The sequence below is a fragment of the Gracilinanus agilis genome, chromosome 4 (assembly GCF_016433145.1).
Source record: "Gracilinanus agilis isolate LMUSP501 chromosome 4, AgileGrace, whole genome shotgun sequence".
Lineage (NCBI taxonomy): Eukaryota > Metazoa > Chordata > Mammalia > Didelphimorphia > Didelphidae > Gracilinanus > Gracilinanus agilis.
The window spans coordinates 16601207-16619360 of NC_058133.1; the positions used below are offsets into that span (position 1 = coordinate 16601207).

The 18154-nt window shown below is 44.4% G+C and overlaps 1 protein-coding gene across 1 annotated transcript in view; it reads right to left on the bottom strand.

Moving 5' to 3' along the window:
* NFIA (nuclear factor I A) overlaps positions 1 to 14160 on the bottom strand; it is a gene marked incomplete at its 5' end in the record, with an annotated part of 248847 nt that extends 234687 nt beyond the window's left edge. Inside the window, one exon of the mRNA XM_044671853.1 lies at positions 14067 to 14160. Coding sequence (XP_044527788.1) covers positions 14067 to 14160 — 94 coding nt within the window. The remainder of the gene's footprint in view (positions 1 to 14066) is intronic.
* Positions 14161 to 18154: the final 3994 nt, after the last annotated feature.

An 18154-nucleotide genomic window follows, 5' to 3' on the forward strand; every position in this document is an offset into this window, starting at 1 on the left:
ATGGCTTGAGAGAGGTATCATGGCTACCCTCAGTCTTCTTTCCCATCTCCAGGCAATATTAAGAACCCAAAGCGACAATTACTTTTGGAAGAATTTGTCAGGTTAGTCTCAGAAAATAGCTTGGCCCCTCTGAGCCTCTGTTTCCTCATCCATAAAATGAGGGCGTTGGGCTAGATGGCCTCTAAGTCCTTTTCAGCTCTAAATCTATTATCTAGGACTTCTTGGGTGCTTCTTAGCTCTAATTCTAGATGTCAAACTAATCAGATGAAAGTTCAAAAAAAAAAAAAAGTGGGTCTTTAAAAGCCAAACAAGTTCTCCTAGGACTGGATCCAAACAAAAGGTTGTTTGTGTCTGTTTTTCTCTTTCTGTTTGTGTTCTCTTAAATCGCTGTAGGTGTGATCATTGGGTGAGACGTGTGGCAACACTTCCTGGGGAAATTGGTCTTATAGGAAGCTGTGATTTGATTTTCCTCTTGCTAAGCCTCTTCCCAGGAGATCTCGCACTCAGGTTTGCTCTCTGGGTCGTATTGAGAAGGACCCACCAGACCCTTCCACATGCCTCGATGCCCCTCTCCCCCAAACCCGAGGACTTGCCAACTCAGATATGGCTCTCCTTGCCCCAGTGTGCCCAACCCTTCTTCATAAAGCACTCAGGCTCCTCCTTCCCCAACTCCTCCGCCTTGGATGCATTTATTTATACTATAGTCGAACCCTTCTCCTATCTAGACAATGAACTAGAGGCAGGGCCCAGAAGTCCCAGGAAGGGGCTGCTATAAGCTTTTGTGAAGACCCCAGGGGATTCCTTCTACCTGCTATGCCCAAGGCATCCCTGCCCCATCTCCCTAAATCCAGCCTCCTGTCATTGGAGGCCACCATCCTGACTCCAATGGGAGGCTTTAGTTTGAAAAGTTTGAAACATTTAGTTTGAAAGTTTTTTTGTTTAGACCAGTTAGATCAGTGATTCCCAAAGTGGGCGCCACCGCCCCCTGGTGGATGCCGCAGTGATCCAGGAGAGTAGTGATGGCCACAGGCGCATTTATCTTTCCTATTAATTGCTATTAAAATTTAAAAAAAAATTAATTTCCAGGAGGCTAAATAATATTTTTTTTCTGGAAAGGGGGAGGGAGGTCGAAAAAATTTGGGACCCCCTGTTTTAGAGCTATGGCCATTTCCTTACAGCCCTTCATTTTATAGATAAGGAAACTGAGGCTGAGAGGGGGGAAATAATTTGTACAAAGTCACAAACTTGGTGTTACACACAGGATTCAAATCTAGACCTTCTGATTCCATGGCCAAAGCTCCTTCCCCATATCACACCCTGCCTCCAGATGATACAGAAATTCAGGAAGATACTGTTTTTCCTAGAATTGGAGAATATAAGAAAGTATGCTAGATTTTTTTTGTTGGGGGGAGGAGTGGTGGTGCGGGAGATCACAGACACGTATTTTTCATTTGTCTCCTTTGATGGTCATTTGCTGCCAAAAGAGAACAGCCAGAAGGTCTTTCTTTCTCTTTCCAGTAAAAATCTCCACCTTCGGCTTGGTAGAGGAGCTTTTCCCCCGCTTCCTCTGCAGGCATCTTGCTAGATTTGCTCAGTTATACACCGATGACTGAGGAAAACAGTTGCCTGAAGCTGTAGAAGAGGGGGAAAATGGGGAGGCTGCAGGCAGCAAAACTGATGCCAGAAATCCTTGTGGCGGTGTACATTTTTCTAGTGGGAAGCTAGTCAATCTGGATTAGCAACTCTAAATCCCTGGATAAATTATTTATGTTGCATGCAGTTTCCTGGTACACAAATGGATCATTCCTTCCCCCAAATAATAGATGCCCTCGAAAATGCCAAATTAAAACTTAGTTTTCAGCCAGAAACGGCCCCCGTCACTGGCTGTGTGGAAGGTGAACGCCATCACGGACCCCGGATTTTCGAAAGTGCAATGTTTAATGGATAAGGAGCGATGTGAGAGCGGTCGTTAGCAGACATACTCTGTGTCTTCTTAAATAAATCTTTGAGAAGGGAGCCCTATTGACGGAGCTCCGGATTTAGTCATCACAAAAAATCATGGAGAGAAAGGAAGGCATTGAATTCGAGCCCCGGCCACTCTTTTATTGCCTTAAAAGCCTGCAGCGATGAGAACCCATTACAGGTATTTTTTTTTTTAAATTTTAAACCCTTAACTTCTGTGTATTGGCTCCAAGGCAGAAGAGTGGTAAGGTGGGCCATGGGGGTCAAGTGACTTGCCCAGGGTCACCCAGCTGGGAAGTGTCTGAGATTTGAACCCAGGACCTCCCATCTCTAGGCCTGACTCTCAATCCAAGGAGCCACCCAGCTGCCCCACAGGTATTTTCTAAATCTCCTCTGGCCAAGTGGCTAAAGGGATGGAGGGTTGGTCTTAGAGCGAGTAGGGCTAAATTCAGTCCCCCCCTCTGGCAGAAAAACTGGCAGCGTGACCTTAGGTAAGTCACTCAACTTGAACCTACCAGAGTTCCCAGAAACTCTCTTCCATTCCTAAATTATACGTGTCTGCACAGTGAGAGGGAGTTTCCACTCTGACAATTTCCTAAAATAATGGAATAATAGTTCCAGCTCTCCGTGTTTGTGTATATATATACATGTGTGTGTACATAATAATCTAGTTTGCTGAATCAACAAGGGGATATAGTGACATATCTATGGATATGGATGCACACATAGATGGATATACATAGATTTGTATTTTTTATAATTTATTATAAAATTTATTATAAAAATTTATAAAAAATTATAAATTTTAATATAAATAATAGGTTTTTTTTATACTTAGAGGGAGATGAAAATTTCTGTAACTCTAGGTTCTAAATGGATAGGTAGGTGCTGCGGTGCATAGAGCGCTGAGCCTGAAACGGGGAAGATGAGTCTTCCTGAATTCAAATCTGGCCTCAGATACTTCCTGGTTATAGGATCCTGGGCAAATCACTTAACCCTGATTGCCTCAGTTTGCTCATCTGTAAATTGAGCCAGAGAAGGAAATGGCAAACCACTCCTGTATCTTTGCCAAGAAAACCCCAAATGGGGTCACAAAGAGTTGGATAGGGCTAGAAAATTCCAAAACAGCAGCAAAGGTTCTAAATATGCTCCACGTAAAACATTTTTCCTCTCTGACAGATTTTTATTAAAGAGAAATTGCTGGGGCAGTTGGGTAGCTCTGTGGATTAAGAGCCGAACCTAGAGACAGGAGGTCGTAGGTTCAAATCTGGCCTCAGACACTTTCCAGCTGTGTGACCCTGGGCAAGTCACTTGACCCCCATTGCCTAGCCCTTACTTCTCTTCTGCCTTGGAGCCAATACACAGTACTGATTCCAAAACAGAAGGTAAAGGTTTTATTTAAAAAAAAAGAAAGAAAAGAAAAAGAAATCGCTATTGTCTTCAGCAAAGTTCTGTTTGTCTAGCTTTTTCAGGGTCCTGGCCCGATTTGGGGGGAAGGTGAAATCCATCTCTCCTTTCTCAGAATAACGTTTGGTTCATTCTGGAGGGCAATTTGGAACTATGCCCAAAGGACTATAAAACTGTGCATACCCTTTGATCCAGGATTACCACTACTGGGTCTGGATCCCAAAGAGATTTAAAGAAGGGGAAGGGATCTAATTGTACAAAAATATTCAGAGCAGCTCTTTTTGTGATGGCAAAAAAATTGGAAACTAGAGGGATTTCCTTCCTTTGGGGAATGGCTGAACAAATCGTGGTACATGTTGGTAATGGAACACTACTGAGCTATAAGAAATGATGAGCGAGATGATTTCAGAAAAAGCTGCAAAGATCTGGGGCAACTGATGCAGAGTGAAATAAGCAGAACCAGGAGCCACAGCACACAGTAACAGTAATACTGTGTCATCCACTGGGAAAACTTGGCTACTCTTGCAATGCCGTGATCTGGGACAATCGGGAAAGATGGGGAACGCTATCCACCTCCAGAGGAAGAACTGGTGGAGTCAGATGGATGCACACTAAAGCAGGCTCTCTTTCACATCAGTGTATTTACAGTTTTATTTGGGGGTTTTAGTTTGTCTCAGCGTACTCTTACTACAATGACCAAGTGGCTTTTGCATGATAATGAAAAAAGTTAAATTGAAAAATTTTTTAAATAATGTTTGGAGGGGCAGCTGGGTAGCTCAGTGGATTGTGAGTCAGGCCTAGAGATGGGAGGTCCTGGGTTCAAATCTGGCCTCAGACACTTCCCAGCTGTGTGACCCTGGGCAAGTCACTTGACCCCCATGGCCCACCCTGACCACTCTTCCACCAAGGAGCCAATACACAGAAGTTAAGGGTTTAAAATAAAGTAAAATAAAATAAAGTTTGGTTGCCTACATTAAGAATTGAAGGAGGGGGCAGCTCAGTGAATTGAGAGTCAGGCCCAGAGATGGGAGGTCCTAAGTTCAAATCCGGCCTCAGACCCTTCCCAGCTGTGTGACCCTGGGCAAGTCACTTGACCCCCATGGCCCACCCTTACCACTCTTCCACCAAGGAGCCAGTACACAGAAGTTAAGGGTTTAGAAAAAAAAAACTGTAATGACTTCACTAAGCAGGAAGAAAGAGCAAGCAAGTTCCTGAGAATTGAACAAAACTTCACTTCACTTATTTGTCAACATCAAAACACTGTCTCAACTGACTTGAGAGTTTTGCTGATTTTACTCAGGAATAAAATATGAAAGGACGTCACGACCAAAAGCCGATGCCGGGAACTTGCAAAATAAAATCCACGAGCCACGATGAAGAGAAACCCACCAGCTGCACCCCCGAGACAAAGATGCTGACAAAATGCGACCCCCAAAGTCAGAGGAACATCGTTCTCTAAAGTCCAGAAGTGATTCCCCAGAAATCGTGAACGAGGCGAGATCCCTCGATGGAGGAGCAGCCCATCCGGGGAAAAGCAGTCGGGGTGGGGAGCTTGATTAGACTTTGTTTTAATATTTAATAATATTGTTATGTATTAATTTAGTCTGTATAGGAGAGAATCCTAGAAAGGCCTGACCAGCTCAGCTGAGGAGCTGAAAGTTCTTTCTCCAAGTGAGGGGCAGCTTTTAAGAGGATCTCGGTATGAAAGAAAGAGCAGACCCTGCTCACGCCATTGCCAAACCTGATGCAGTAGACTGTGAGCTTCACTTCGATTTGGAAAGAGCAGCCAGAGCATGCGAGAACATCTCAGAGACGGCGTCAAATGGGACCGGAATATACAGTGTGAGTGAAGCGAGGGACGTGCTCCTGAGATGTCAGCTCTAAGGGCTACGTGTGGGGAGCACATTCTGGAGACATCTGGGAAGGGGCAACAGCAGCATTTACCAGGGAAGTGGTGATGGGGAGAGAGAGAGAGAGAGAGAGAGAGACAGACAGACAGACAGACAGACAGAGACAGAGAGAGAGAGAGAGAGAGACAGAGAGAGAGAGAGAGAGAGAGAGAGAGAGAGAGAGAGACAGAGACAGAGACAGAGAGAGACAGAGACAGAGAGAGACAGAGAGAGAAAGAGAGAGAGAGAGAGAGAGAGAGAGAGAGAGAGAGAGAGAAAGAGAGACAGAGACAGAGACAGACAGAGAGAGAGAGACAGAGAGAGACAGACAGAGACAAAGAGAGACAGAGAGACAGAGACAGAGACTGAGAGAGACAGAGAGAGACAGACAGACAGACAGAGACAGAGAGACAGACAGAGAGAGAGATAGACAGAGAGAGAGACAGACAGAGAGAGACAGACAGAGACAAAGACAGAGACACAGAGAGAGAGATAGAGTCAGAGAGAAACAGAGAGAGAGAGAGAGACAGAGACAGACAGACAGACAGTCAGAGAAACAGAGACAGGGAGAGAGAGACAGACGGACAGACAGACAGAGACAGACAGATAGAGACAGACAGAGAGGCAGAGACAGAGAAAGAAACAGACAAAGAGACAGAGACAGACTGAGAGAGACACACAGATAGACACAGAGACACAGAGAGCGACAGATAGAGACAGAGAAGGAGGGAGGGAGGAAGGGAAAGAGAATGAAAGAGAAAAGAGGAAGGCAGGGAGAAAGAAAGGAAGGAGGGAGGGAAGGAAAGAAAGAAAAAAAGAAAGAGAAAATTATATATATATATTTTACATATATATAATATATGTGTGTGTGTTTATATATGTTGTGCCTACTCAGTATTCAGTAGCAGTTTCCCCTTCTGCAGGTAGAGCAAAAAGAAGAGAGGGGGCGAACCCCCAAACCGAATGCTATTTCTCTGACTTTCTGTCAGACCTAATGACGGCGAGGACGAGGTTATTATCGGCGAATGGGAAGGGAGGGGAAGGCGGCAAAGAGAACACACACAAACCCAGCTTCCTTCCCCAGCTAGCCCTGGGTGCAGCTGCGGGCCTTTTTTAGAGGCCAAGTGATGGGCCGCCTGTGTAGTTGCCTTAGAGACCTCCACGTTGTGGGATGGGATTGTTTGGCTGGAGAAAAGCGTGCCTTGAATACGGCACGAGAATCATTGCGGGGACCAGACCGTCCCTCATAACTGAGGCACCCAGAATTCAGGCTGCTGGCTCCGTTGTGAACAGGACTCTGTGTCAGCCGCGCTCTGGACTAAAGAGCTGCAGAGGACCCTTCTCTGATCTTGGGTGCTTTCTAGCTCTCCTCTCCCATCAGCTAACAGTCCGTCCATTTTATCTCTAAATATTTCTCGAATGGGCCTGGCTCTTCTTCATTCCCATCCGTCACCTCATTTCCGCCCATCTGAACGACCCATGTGGCCTCTTAAAAGGGCTTCCTGACTCGACTTTCTCCTTTCAGTAAGTCTCAGGATTATTTATCTTGTTCAAAGGAATAATCCCGTCGTTCCCTCCCTCAAATCTTTTCAGCTCCCCCCTGTTGTCCCCCCAGCAAACCTCCAAGACTCTGCACACACTTAGAACTCTCCTGCCATTCCAGCCATCTTCTAAATTGGTTCCCAAACAGGGCCTTTCCCACCTCCTTCGCTAGGCCCAGGCTTTTCCCTGTGACTGAAATTTCTTCCCTCCTCCCAAACCTTTAAAACCGAGCCCTGCGTCTCCCTCTTTCAACCAAGCTTTTAGCTGACCTACGATGAGGGCCTCCTTCAGGGAAATGCTTTGAAATCCTATAACGTGCCGCTCCTAATTTCATAGATTATATTTATCCCTTTTATCTACCTACTAGCTAGCCAGCGACTTGAGTGAACTGGCAATTTTCCCAGCGGGCAGTGAGGTGACTCAGTGGATATAATGCTGGGCTTGGAGTTGCCGAGTTCGAATCTGGCATCAGAACACTTGGGAGTGGTGTGACCCTGGGCAAGTCACTTAACCATGACGGCCTCAGTTTCCTCCTCTGTAATAAGTATCTGCCAAGAAAACCCCACATGGGGTCATGAGGAGTGGGTGAGTGGGTCTCAACTGGAAACAACACAACAGCATCTTCCCGATGCGTGGCATGGCGCTCTGCGCACAACAGGGTGGTGATAAATTTCTGTGGTGTCTGTGCTGTACCAGACTTCTATTATGCCTCTTCTGCACCAACACGAAGGCCCTTTACTGCCGAGATATCGCCCATGTGCCCACCCACCGAGCTTCGGAGATGCTGACACATTATTTAAGGCTTTCCGATAATGCCTCCAAATTCTTGTGGAGTAAAGTTCACTTTCTTTCTTTTCTTTTCTTTTTCTTTTTTTTTTTTTTTCTGCAAAAGGGTGTTTAGGGGAGGAAAAGGAGGGGAAAAGGGGAAATAAAACAAAAAGCCCTTAGAAATAACAGACAACTTGGACAGGGAAGAAACAGCTGCATCCACTTTAGGTAAAGTTACACGGCCGAGTTTATGGGTTTGGATGAAATGGTACATTGCCATTTGTCTATTCATTCTCCATGGTTTACTGGGGAAATACCATTCGTTTCCCATTACCTCCCTCCTTGGGAGCAGGGATAAGAAGAATGAATTCCCTATCCCCCCCCCCCCCAGAGAAAGATAAGAGAACCTATTACCTCTTTTTGGGGGGAGGAAAGTCTATTATTTGTCCTTCTACCAGCATTCAGAGATTTTCAGATAGCTGGCCCTGGAGTCGGGAAGACCTTAGTTTAAATCCTCTCTGAGACCATCACTAACTGTGTGATCTTGGGCAAGTCACTTAACTTCGATCTGCCTCAGTTTCCTTATCTATAAAATGGGGATAATACCATGACCTACCTCCTAAGGGTGTGGAAATGCTACCCAACTATTATTATATCCTGATTTACGATAATAAAGGTCATCGAGGCAAGTGTCTGGAAACAGAGGCGTGAGAGCTGACGGGAATTGCCCCCAAACATATAAATAATAGAGGGAAACTGAGGCTCCCTAAAGACAGGCTCCCAAGAGTTCTCCTCGCATGGGCACGCCATTCTTGTCCCTCCCCCCAACAGGAAGATGCAGCGCTCTCCCCTTCAAGTAATGCCAGTTAAGAGAAAAAGGTCTTGATTGCACATAAATATTTTGCACTGAAATCTTTATTCTCCTTCGGGGATTTGGATGCCTTCATGGAAGAGCTAAAACGCACCTTCCTCTTGAGACTTCTAAGGGTTATATCATCTCCTGGAATGGGCTTCGCCGCTTCCTTAGAGGCTGATGAAAGGTAGAAAGGGGGGACCTCGGGGTGGGCGGGTGGGGGGTTAGATTGCCTCTAACAGGCTCAGCCCTTAGTTCTGCTCTCTCTTCTCCGATAGACGTGGGCACGGGAGGGAGGGATTTTTGTATTTTATTCTCCTGCCAGCTTCCTTTTTTTGCCCACTGACTCGTGGGTCCTAGATTTAAAGCTGGAAGTCTGGTCCAATCCCCTCATCCCCTCATGCTGTTACAGGTGAGGAAACTGAGGCTGATGAAGGCAGAGCGATTTACCTAAGGTGACCGAGACAACCTAAGCCGTAGGCAGGTTTGGATTCCAGCCCAGCTCCTCCTGGTCCAAACCCTTTGTTCTTGCCCCTGAACTAGGCTGTCTGTCGCTTGTGGCTCTAAGCCGGACTCGGGGACCCTCCTCGCTGCTCGGGCGGCACGATCCGGGGCTCCTGGAGCTCGGCGATGGTTCCGCCTTGGATGGCAGAAAGCACAATCTCTGTCCGGCAGACGGCTCTGGGAAAGCCTGCCAGCTCTCACCCTCTCCGGATTCATATTTGCATGAAAACGTTCCGCCGGCCATTTTACGGAGTCGGATGAATCGCAGGCTTGTCGGAGGGGTGGCCGGTCTGAGTGGCCAAGCCCTGAAGAGCAGAGCGCGATCTAACCCCCCCAAAACTCATATCCTTGGCTAGGCCAAGAGACAATTAGAAAGCCAAACCAGAGCCCCCATGATGAATGGAAACGACTTAGGAGGATCGTCACTTTTAAAGGGCGGATGAAAAATTGTCGTTAACAATTATATTCCTTCATGAACACGCCAGATCTCCTGAGCCCAGCAGCAGGAGCAATCGAGAGCTGAAAGGGGCCGTCTAGGCCAACGCCTGCATTTTATAGATGAGGAAAGGGCAGGATGGAAGGGAAAGGACTTGTCCAAAGTCATACTCTCCCAACGCATCAGAAGGAGGATCGGAAGGGGGCTCTGTCAGATGGCTCTGGGCCCTGCGGTGTAGAGGGCCAGATAGAAAGACCTGAATTTAGATCCTGCTCGAGTTACTTATGGGCTCGGATACTGGTAGAACTGGGGAGAGATGAGCCAACACCAGATGAGGCGTTTGGGGGGCACTTGGGGCCAGTTTGAGTTAACTTTTCCCCCAGGCAGACTGATCTGGGATCGAGCTCTGGGCCACCGGGGCAAGGAGGATGGAAAGCCAACTCCAGGTTCAAGCGTTGGGTCTCTAAAAAATGTTCTTGCCCAAAGCTTTTTTATTTTTAACCGCCCAGGACAGTTTATGAATCTCTGATGGAAATAGAGATCGCTAATGAGAATCCCTGAGGATGCACAGGGACTTAGCTTTAAAACGGGGTCCTTTCTATGCTTTACTGTATTTGTATTTATTTTGTGAAATATTTCCCAATTACATTTTCTTTTTTTTAATTTTTTTTTTAAACCCTTGTACTTCGGTGTATTGGCTCCTAGGTGGAAGAGTGGTAAGGGTGGGCAATGGGGGTCAAGTGACTTGTCCAGGGTCACACAGCTGGGAAGTGTCTGAGGCCGGATTTGAACCCAGGACCTCCCGTCTCTAGGCCTGACTCTCAATCCACTGAGCTACCCAGCTGCCCCTCCCAATTACATTTTGATCTGATTCAGGAGCACTGAACGAGGAGACTCTATCTAGAGGGACTCGGGGATGTTTTTATTCAAGGTTGTTTTTTTATTGGAACCCTCCAGCCCTGCATGATCCAGGGCACCTCGTATGGAACGATAACCAGGAAAGTTTATGCAAGTCATTTACTCTCCCTCAGCCTTGGTTTTCTCAACTGTAAAATGGGCATATTAATAGCACCCGCCTATTAATGCAAGGATCAAATAAATGAATATTGACTAAATACCCTGTAACCTTCCAAATGCTATAAAAATACTGTGCATTATTATTCATCTTTTTAGCTATAGAACTTAATTAAGCTTTAGTGAATGTGTTCATCTAAATCTGTCTCCTTGTAGAATGTGATCTCTCTGACGGCAGGGGCTGGTTTTGATTGCTTTTCTTGTTCTTTTTATCTTTAAACATCTAGCACAGTGAATGGTATATAAGAAATGTTTGCTGAATGCTTTTCTTAAATTAAAGTGGGGGCAGCTGAGTGGCTCAGTGGTTAAAGACCAAGGCCTGGAGATGTGAGAATCTGGGTTCAAATCTGGCCTCAGACACTTCTTAACTGTGTGACCCTGGGCAAGTCACTTAACCCCAACTACCTAGCCTTTAAAGCTTTTTTTATCTTGGAACTGATCCTTAGCATTGATTCCAAGACAGAAAATAAGAGTTTAAAAAATAAAAGTGAACCAAATTGGAAGCCACAGAAGATTATGCCTTGAAACACAGTAGGTCTGAGAGAAAACAAATCACTATCAGTGTAGAAAACTCAAGACAATTTTGTAATGAAATATCTATGTGTATTTATGTACATACACAGATATATGGAGAGAGAGAGAGAGAGAGAGAGAGAGAGAGAGAGAGAGAGAGAGAGAGAAAGAGAGAGAGAGAAGGAGGAGGAGAAAGAGAGGGAGAAGTAGGCGAGGGAGAGAGAGGGAGGGAGGAAGGTGAGGAAGAGGGAGAGGGAAAAGAAAAAGGAGAGGGAGAGGGAGATGGAGAGAGAGGGAGAGGAGAGGAAAAGGGAGAGGAAAAAGGAGAGGAAGAGGAAGAAGGTGAGAGAGGGAAAAGGAGAGAGAAGGAGAGAGTGGAGAGGGAGAGGAAAAGGCAGAGGAAAAAGGGGAGGGAGAGGGAGAGAGATAGAGGGCAGGGGGCAGGCAATTTGGTATAGTGGATAGAAAACTTGTCTTAGAGTCAAGTAGATTTGGGTTCCAGGTCTGCCTTTGAGATATACTGAATGTGTTACTCTGAGTAAGTCATTTAACCTCCAAGTGCTTTGGGCAGCTCCCTAAGATGAAAATCAAAAAACAGAGGCTGATCTGTATTCATCTAGAAAGCGCCTTTGCTGGAATTTTCCTGTCTCATAGATCTGGACCAAAAAATAAAATGTTCAGTTTGAGCGTACAAGTCAGTGTAAATTTTTTTTTTATATTAAACCCTTGTACTTCGGTGTATTGTCTCATAGGTGGAAGATTGGTAAGGGTGGGCAATGGGGGTCAAGTGACTTGCCCAGGGTCACACAGCTGGGAAGTGGCCGAGGCAGGGTTTGAACCTAGGACCTTAAATTTTTGTACTTATTAGCCAAACTAAACTATTCAGCATACAACACGCCGTATAAACCTATATACATATATGTACTTCTCCGTTTCTATTTCGTGGAAAGCACATCACAGAATTTAAAGCACTGCAGAAATGTCAGCTAAAAAATATTTGGATGAAGAAAACAGTGGGATGAGGAGAGAAACAGTGGGAATACATGGCTTTGGCATGTAACAATTCACAGAAGTGCCGAGGCTTATTAGGAAATGAAACTCATTCTGGGCCGCAGGGTCTATCTCATGGAGAGGATCACTGCATCACAGATCTAGAGCAAGAAGAGATATCTGAGGTTTTCTAGTCCAATCCTTTCACTTTATAGTGGAGGAAACTGAGTCTCAGAAAGGAACGACGGTAGTGGCACAGGAGGAAATTCAAACTCAGGTCTTCTGACTCCAAATTCCTTAGTCTTTCCAAAGTGCCATGAGAAAAGTCATGAGATAAATCATTTTTTTCTGGCCTCAGTATTAAGTCTCTTCAGCCTCCTTTCAACCAGAAGAGGCACAGGGAGGTAGAAACAACACAAATCACAACAGTCCTCCAATAAAGAGGACAGGAATGAGTTCAGTCAGGGAAGATGGAAAAGGATTATTCAAGGGATTTGGGTGCTCACTCTCTTAGAGTCAATTCTAATCAAGAAGCTTAATTCATACTTAACTCCCACTGTGCTGCCCTTACCACTCTTACCACCAATAAACAGCATGGATTCCAAGATGGAAGGTAAGAGTTAAAAAAAAAAAAAAAAAAGCTTAATTCAGACTTTTCTACAAAAGCAGAGAAAAAAATTAAAAATAAATAAAAGTTGAAATTTATAAACAGGATTTTTTAAATGAACTGCCCACGATTACCATTACAGACGGTATCTTTTCTTAGACCCTTTCATGCTTGTCCTGTGTACTGATTGGCTACATCAAATAACTTAACCCTTCTAATATAACAATAAATCATTTACATCATATGGACCCAAAGGAAGGCCATCAAGATGCTGGATGGTTCCTCTCTGGAGGGTCTATGGAAGAACTGGGTGGAGAATCCCACGGGATGAGAAAGACCGTGATACCAGTGGAAGAACAAGCCACATGGATAAGCCAATCTAAGGACTGAAGAAGCATCTCAATGACACTAAATACAGAGCGTCCCAATATAGACAGAGGGACTGAACCCAGGGCTATAGAGAATTCCCTCATGAGGAAATACCTTTTACTCGTGTAGGCCAGCACCTTCTCTTCAGTCTCTAATCTTTGAGAGTTCCCAGGAACACTAAGAGATGAAGAGCTTCCTAAGGAAGGGCTTAGTTTAGGGGGAAGGGCATCGCCACAATGGTAAGATAGAGCTAAAAGGCATCCAAAACAATTTAAAGTAAAAAATGGAAAAGGTTGAATTTGTTTTTAAATCATCAATGAACAAAGCGACAGGTCCTGAATGACGATCTATTTGCAAAAGTCATCGCTTCTAAACCCAGATTATGAAAATTTCTGATTGGAGGCTGTGAGTTGATCTCAGGTTCTCTACTCAAGAATGTCCTGTTCAAGTCATCAGAGCTATCAAGCTGGAAAGGACCTCAGGGATGATAAAGTCCAACTGCCTGGCTTTAGGTAAGGGGAAACTGAGGCCAGGGAGTGGTAAATGCCTTATCTACATTGAAATAGTGAGTCAGAAGGCAGAACAGAGGCTAAAACTCTGCCCCCTGACTTCCAGAGCCCAAGGCTGCTTCCCTTTACTTCTCTGGTGCTAAATAAAGGCAGAGGCAAGGTCCTTTCTTTATTCAAAATTCTTCATCAGCTCCCCACTGCCTTCCACTCAAGAGGTACAAAATGAGGTTCATGGGAAAGAAGGTCTTCCTTTAAAATTGCCTTTCTTTGAATCCCTCATGTTAACACAGTTCTAGGTATGCCAATAAATAGACGTCTAAATAAATGCCTGTTTATGACTTCATCAGAACTCTCCCAAGGCTGCCTTGGAAGGGGGTGATTTTCCCATCCCTGAGAGCATCCAGGAGAAGCTGGATGACCCCACGTTAGAGATATTGCAAAGGGACTCTTATTCAGAGGCTGGATCAGATGTCCGCCGAGGTCCCTTCCAGCTTGGAGAATTGGCGAGTCTAGTTGGGGAGACCAAATGACTGCAGAGTGCGGCATTCGGTGGAGGGCTGGAGTTTGGGAAGTTTCTGGACTCGAGGGGCGCAGCTGGGGGGTTCAGAATGAGGCGGCGGGTGTTGCCCCAGGCTAAACTTACCATTTTCTGGCTGGTCCTTAATGTCGGCTTCACTTGGCTGGCTGGGACTTTCAGATTGACTCGAGTCTGAAAAACATAAAAAGACGGCCAAAAATTACAGGGTCTGCAGTGGAAAGTGGCTCATAGGCGCCAGACTTCCTCAAAAAAGGTTGAGACTACAAACTGGGAATGGGAATGCAAGAGTGGGACATGATAACCAAAAAAAAAAAAAAAAAAAAAAAAAGGCCTGGTGCCTTCGGAGGGAAAACAGAATCAGAATCAAAATCAGATTCTTGTTGACAGCCTTTCCTCTCCGTGGCCTTCGAGGGGTCCAGGAAGGCGTCCTAGCAGGACTTGGAAACTCTGAAGTGTCCCATCCTTTATGGAGAGAGCCCTTTCCCAACCGCCTTCATTCAGTATTTATACGCTGGAGTCTGGGGAAGACTTCATCCTTCATGACACCCATCTGAGGTTTGATTCACAGCATAATAAAATGTCAAAACATATTTTGAAGCTGGTATATAAAAGCAATCAAACAACAGTAACAAGTTCTGGTGGGTTGTTTTTTTTTCTTCTTCTTCTTCTTTTCTTTTTAAATCTCTACTGTAAGGCTATACGAATTCAGACTAAGGCTCTGTGGAGTGCATCCCATCGGACGCCCTTGGGTGTACACCGCCTTGAAACAACGGGCCAACCCATCGAGACCTTTCCGATGAAGCATTTTATAGATTACATTTCTCTTAAAGTGTTGGCAGAGTCTGTGAGGGGAGTGGCGAGGGGTACGCGGAAGGAAACCTCAAACCTTTTGGCCCCAACTAGACATTTTGCACCTCATCAGACCTGAATTTATTCCTCCTTTAAGAAACTACCACTAGCAACGAAAATGGCTGGGTTTCCATACAGAAACGGACTGCTATAACGCAAAAGAAAATGACTTCCTCGGGGCTGAGGCGCCTCACTTGTAACTGAAGGGGGTTGAACCAAAGAAACTTTAAGGACTCTTTTAACTAAAAATCTATGAGACTATGAATCTTCTCCACCCGGGATTGCCGTGTCGAATCTAGCTCCAGAGCTGTGTTTTTCAATGTTGAAAAAAAGAAATCACGAAAGCTTTAAAAATAATAGAGCTTTTAAAATTCAACATTTCAGTAGCCCTGATGCTTATTAGGGGTCATAGGTGGGATCAGATGAGATGATATTTGGTAAGTACTTAGTATAGTACCTTACGTACAACAGGCACTCTATGAACTTTAGCGATTATTATTATTATTCATCCAAAACAGAAAATCGCTTGATACCACTAACCAAATTTCTGACGGTTCTCAAGTCCTCAAGCATTCCTATGAGATTCGGTTTTTGGGGGAAAGGAGATAGCAGACTAAAGGCAGAGGATCTGACTCAAAGCATTTGCTGAGAAATGAAGAAATTCACCAAAATATCCCCAACGACCCATATCTGTGGACAACCTCGATCTCAACTTAGCCTTGACTTCTCAACTTTAGAATTTGCCTGTCCGAAATCTGACCACATTTCAGCAAGAAGTCAACGCGAGACCAAAAGGTCGTGACGCTTCTCTGTGATTAAATGAAAAAATCTTACATCTATTGCAGGAGAATTATTACACCTTCCTTCTTTTTCTTGGAGGTATTAATAACCCAGAAAGAATCAGCACTACTAGTGACCTTGGGTCAAGCAAGGCTAATTTATTGCTTTAGAAAAGCTCCTTCCTTTTAAGCAAATGAGGGTTTTAATTATAGGAAAGTACCATAAAGAAAATGCCTATTTTAAATATTCAAATTTTAAAAATATCTCTAACGCCGAGACTATAGAGATTGGCTACCTAGCAAACGCCAGTAAAGAATGATTCGGCACCCATTAAAAGGTCCAAGGAACAGGAGGCGAGAAAATCGAGATGGGGATTTAAGTCTAGCAAAGTCATATTTTTAATCATCTGGCAACAACTTCTATAGCACAAATAAAAATAAAAGCTCTAAATGTCAAAAAAAAAAAAAAAAAAGAAAAAAAAAAAGAAATCCCTTACAATTACTTATAGAAAAGAAGAGAAAGTCTTCCCCAAAACTTAGAGGAGTGATACTCAACGCTTTTCTAAAGGAATCACTTTAAATGCCAATGACAGAAATGTACATGATCTCAGTAGATGTCTGGGGAAGTGAAAATCGTTGTGCTTAGAGTGAATTTTGTATTTTTGTCCTGCTAAGTGATAAATCAATCTTCTCAAAATAATAATTTAACATACTTCTGTGGAAGGACAAAGCATTCTTTACTTCTCAGAATATCCTTATTCGTAGAATTCCTGTCTTAGAAAGGATTAAATTGTTGGCACCTGTGCTCAAGCTAAAAGCAAAAGATAATATAGTTCTTTTTTTTTTTCCCAGGATGCCCTTCCCCGCCAACCTAGATCACATCACCAAAGGTGAACGTTGTGCTTCATCCAGAGGACTATTTCCTTTAGAAATCTGACTCTTCTGACCAGGATGACTCCAGGATCCTGTACAGAAGTGGAGCCGTATTCCAGATTCTAAGCACGGTATCTTCGACTTTTGCCAGTTCTCCACAAATAGAATATTTTAGGAAGATAAAATTTCTCGTCCTGCTAGGTTTGTAGTGTATATATGGATTTTCTGAGGGCCCCGTCCACCAAAATTCAAACAAACAAACAAACAAAAAACCAGAGATGCCAGTGAGGCTACACACACACACACACACACACACACACACACACACACACACACACACACACACACACACGGTTCTGAATCTGAAAGTGGTGGGCTTTGTTCTTTTGCATTTAACCTTTAAGTTTGCTTTGCTTTTCTACCTTTGCAGAAATGGAACAAGGATGTACGACAAGGAAGAGCAATAAAAGGTAGTTAGATATATTTCGGGAACGAGTTTTTTAACCACCCCAAAACTCCTCCACTAAACTGCAAAAATTGGAATGTAGGTGACCGACCTCCTTACAAAAGGCTCTGGAGAAGCCGTGTTCAAATTTAAAAGCTGTAGACAAGGTTGTCTGGGAGTGGCCTGCCTACCCGAATGGCCCGGCCATCCCTGGTCTCTTTAGTTATCATAGGAATTAAGTGGCTGGAAGAATTTGGTTGCTGCTCTCCCCCTCCCTCATTTTCTTGGCATATCTTTCGGACTCAAAAAGACCTTGCAGCCCTCTGCACTTGGGCGTTACTGCTGGAGATCGCCTCCGATATTAGGAGAGGTCACTAATGCTTGGGAGTAGGGAGCTGGACAGGTGACTGGCCAGAGGTAGAAATTAATTTCTATCCATACATAATTTATATAAATGAAAGATCTCCTTCTTAAGTGTTTGCATTCAATCAATAATATCACTCTTGGCGTAGTGAAGGTTAACAATTCATTTGCTCCTTTGTTCTCTGGAGTTGATGGAGCCTTTTTGTAACTGAAAAGCACATTTCCTAATCGACTACTCTCTTTTTTTTTTTGGGGGGGGGGAGGTTAATTCCTAATTTTGCCAGCAGAATTTGGCCTCTTATAAGAACAAAAACAAAAAGTCACCAGTGAACTGCCGTTGGGCGTCCCTCTTGATTCCAGAGGCTGGCAGCGGCCACGAGTTGCCCTTCTGCCTTAGGCTGGCTTTGGTGGAAAGCCAAAGATTTTGTATATTAAGATGAAGCGAATGTTATTAAGGAATATATCGAAATGATTTCGGATGGAGTTGGAAGTATTCTTGGGAGGAAGCGCATTCGAGTTATCCATTTTTCTCTATCATTGGGGGATCTTCTTTTTGTTTAAGGAAGCCAAGACTTTGGCGTAACCTTGAAAAGGGATGTTTCTTCTGGTTTTTAAAAAATGTATGAGCAGAAATTTAAACCTAAAATAGACAAGGTTAGCATATAGGAGGCTGGGATCAGACCGCTTAATTGAACTAGCGTCCATCTATCTCTGCACTTTTATGGCGCCTACGGCTACGCTGCCAGAGTGCTCAGACAAAGATATTTCACTATCGACAAAATCACTGGGGGAAGGAATAAAAGAAATACTGATGCGTCGAGCGGCAGCCTTTGCTTCCCTGAGCTGGTTCTTTGTGTGAGCATCTAAAACTCCTTTCCTAATTC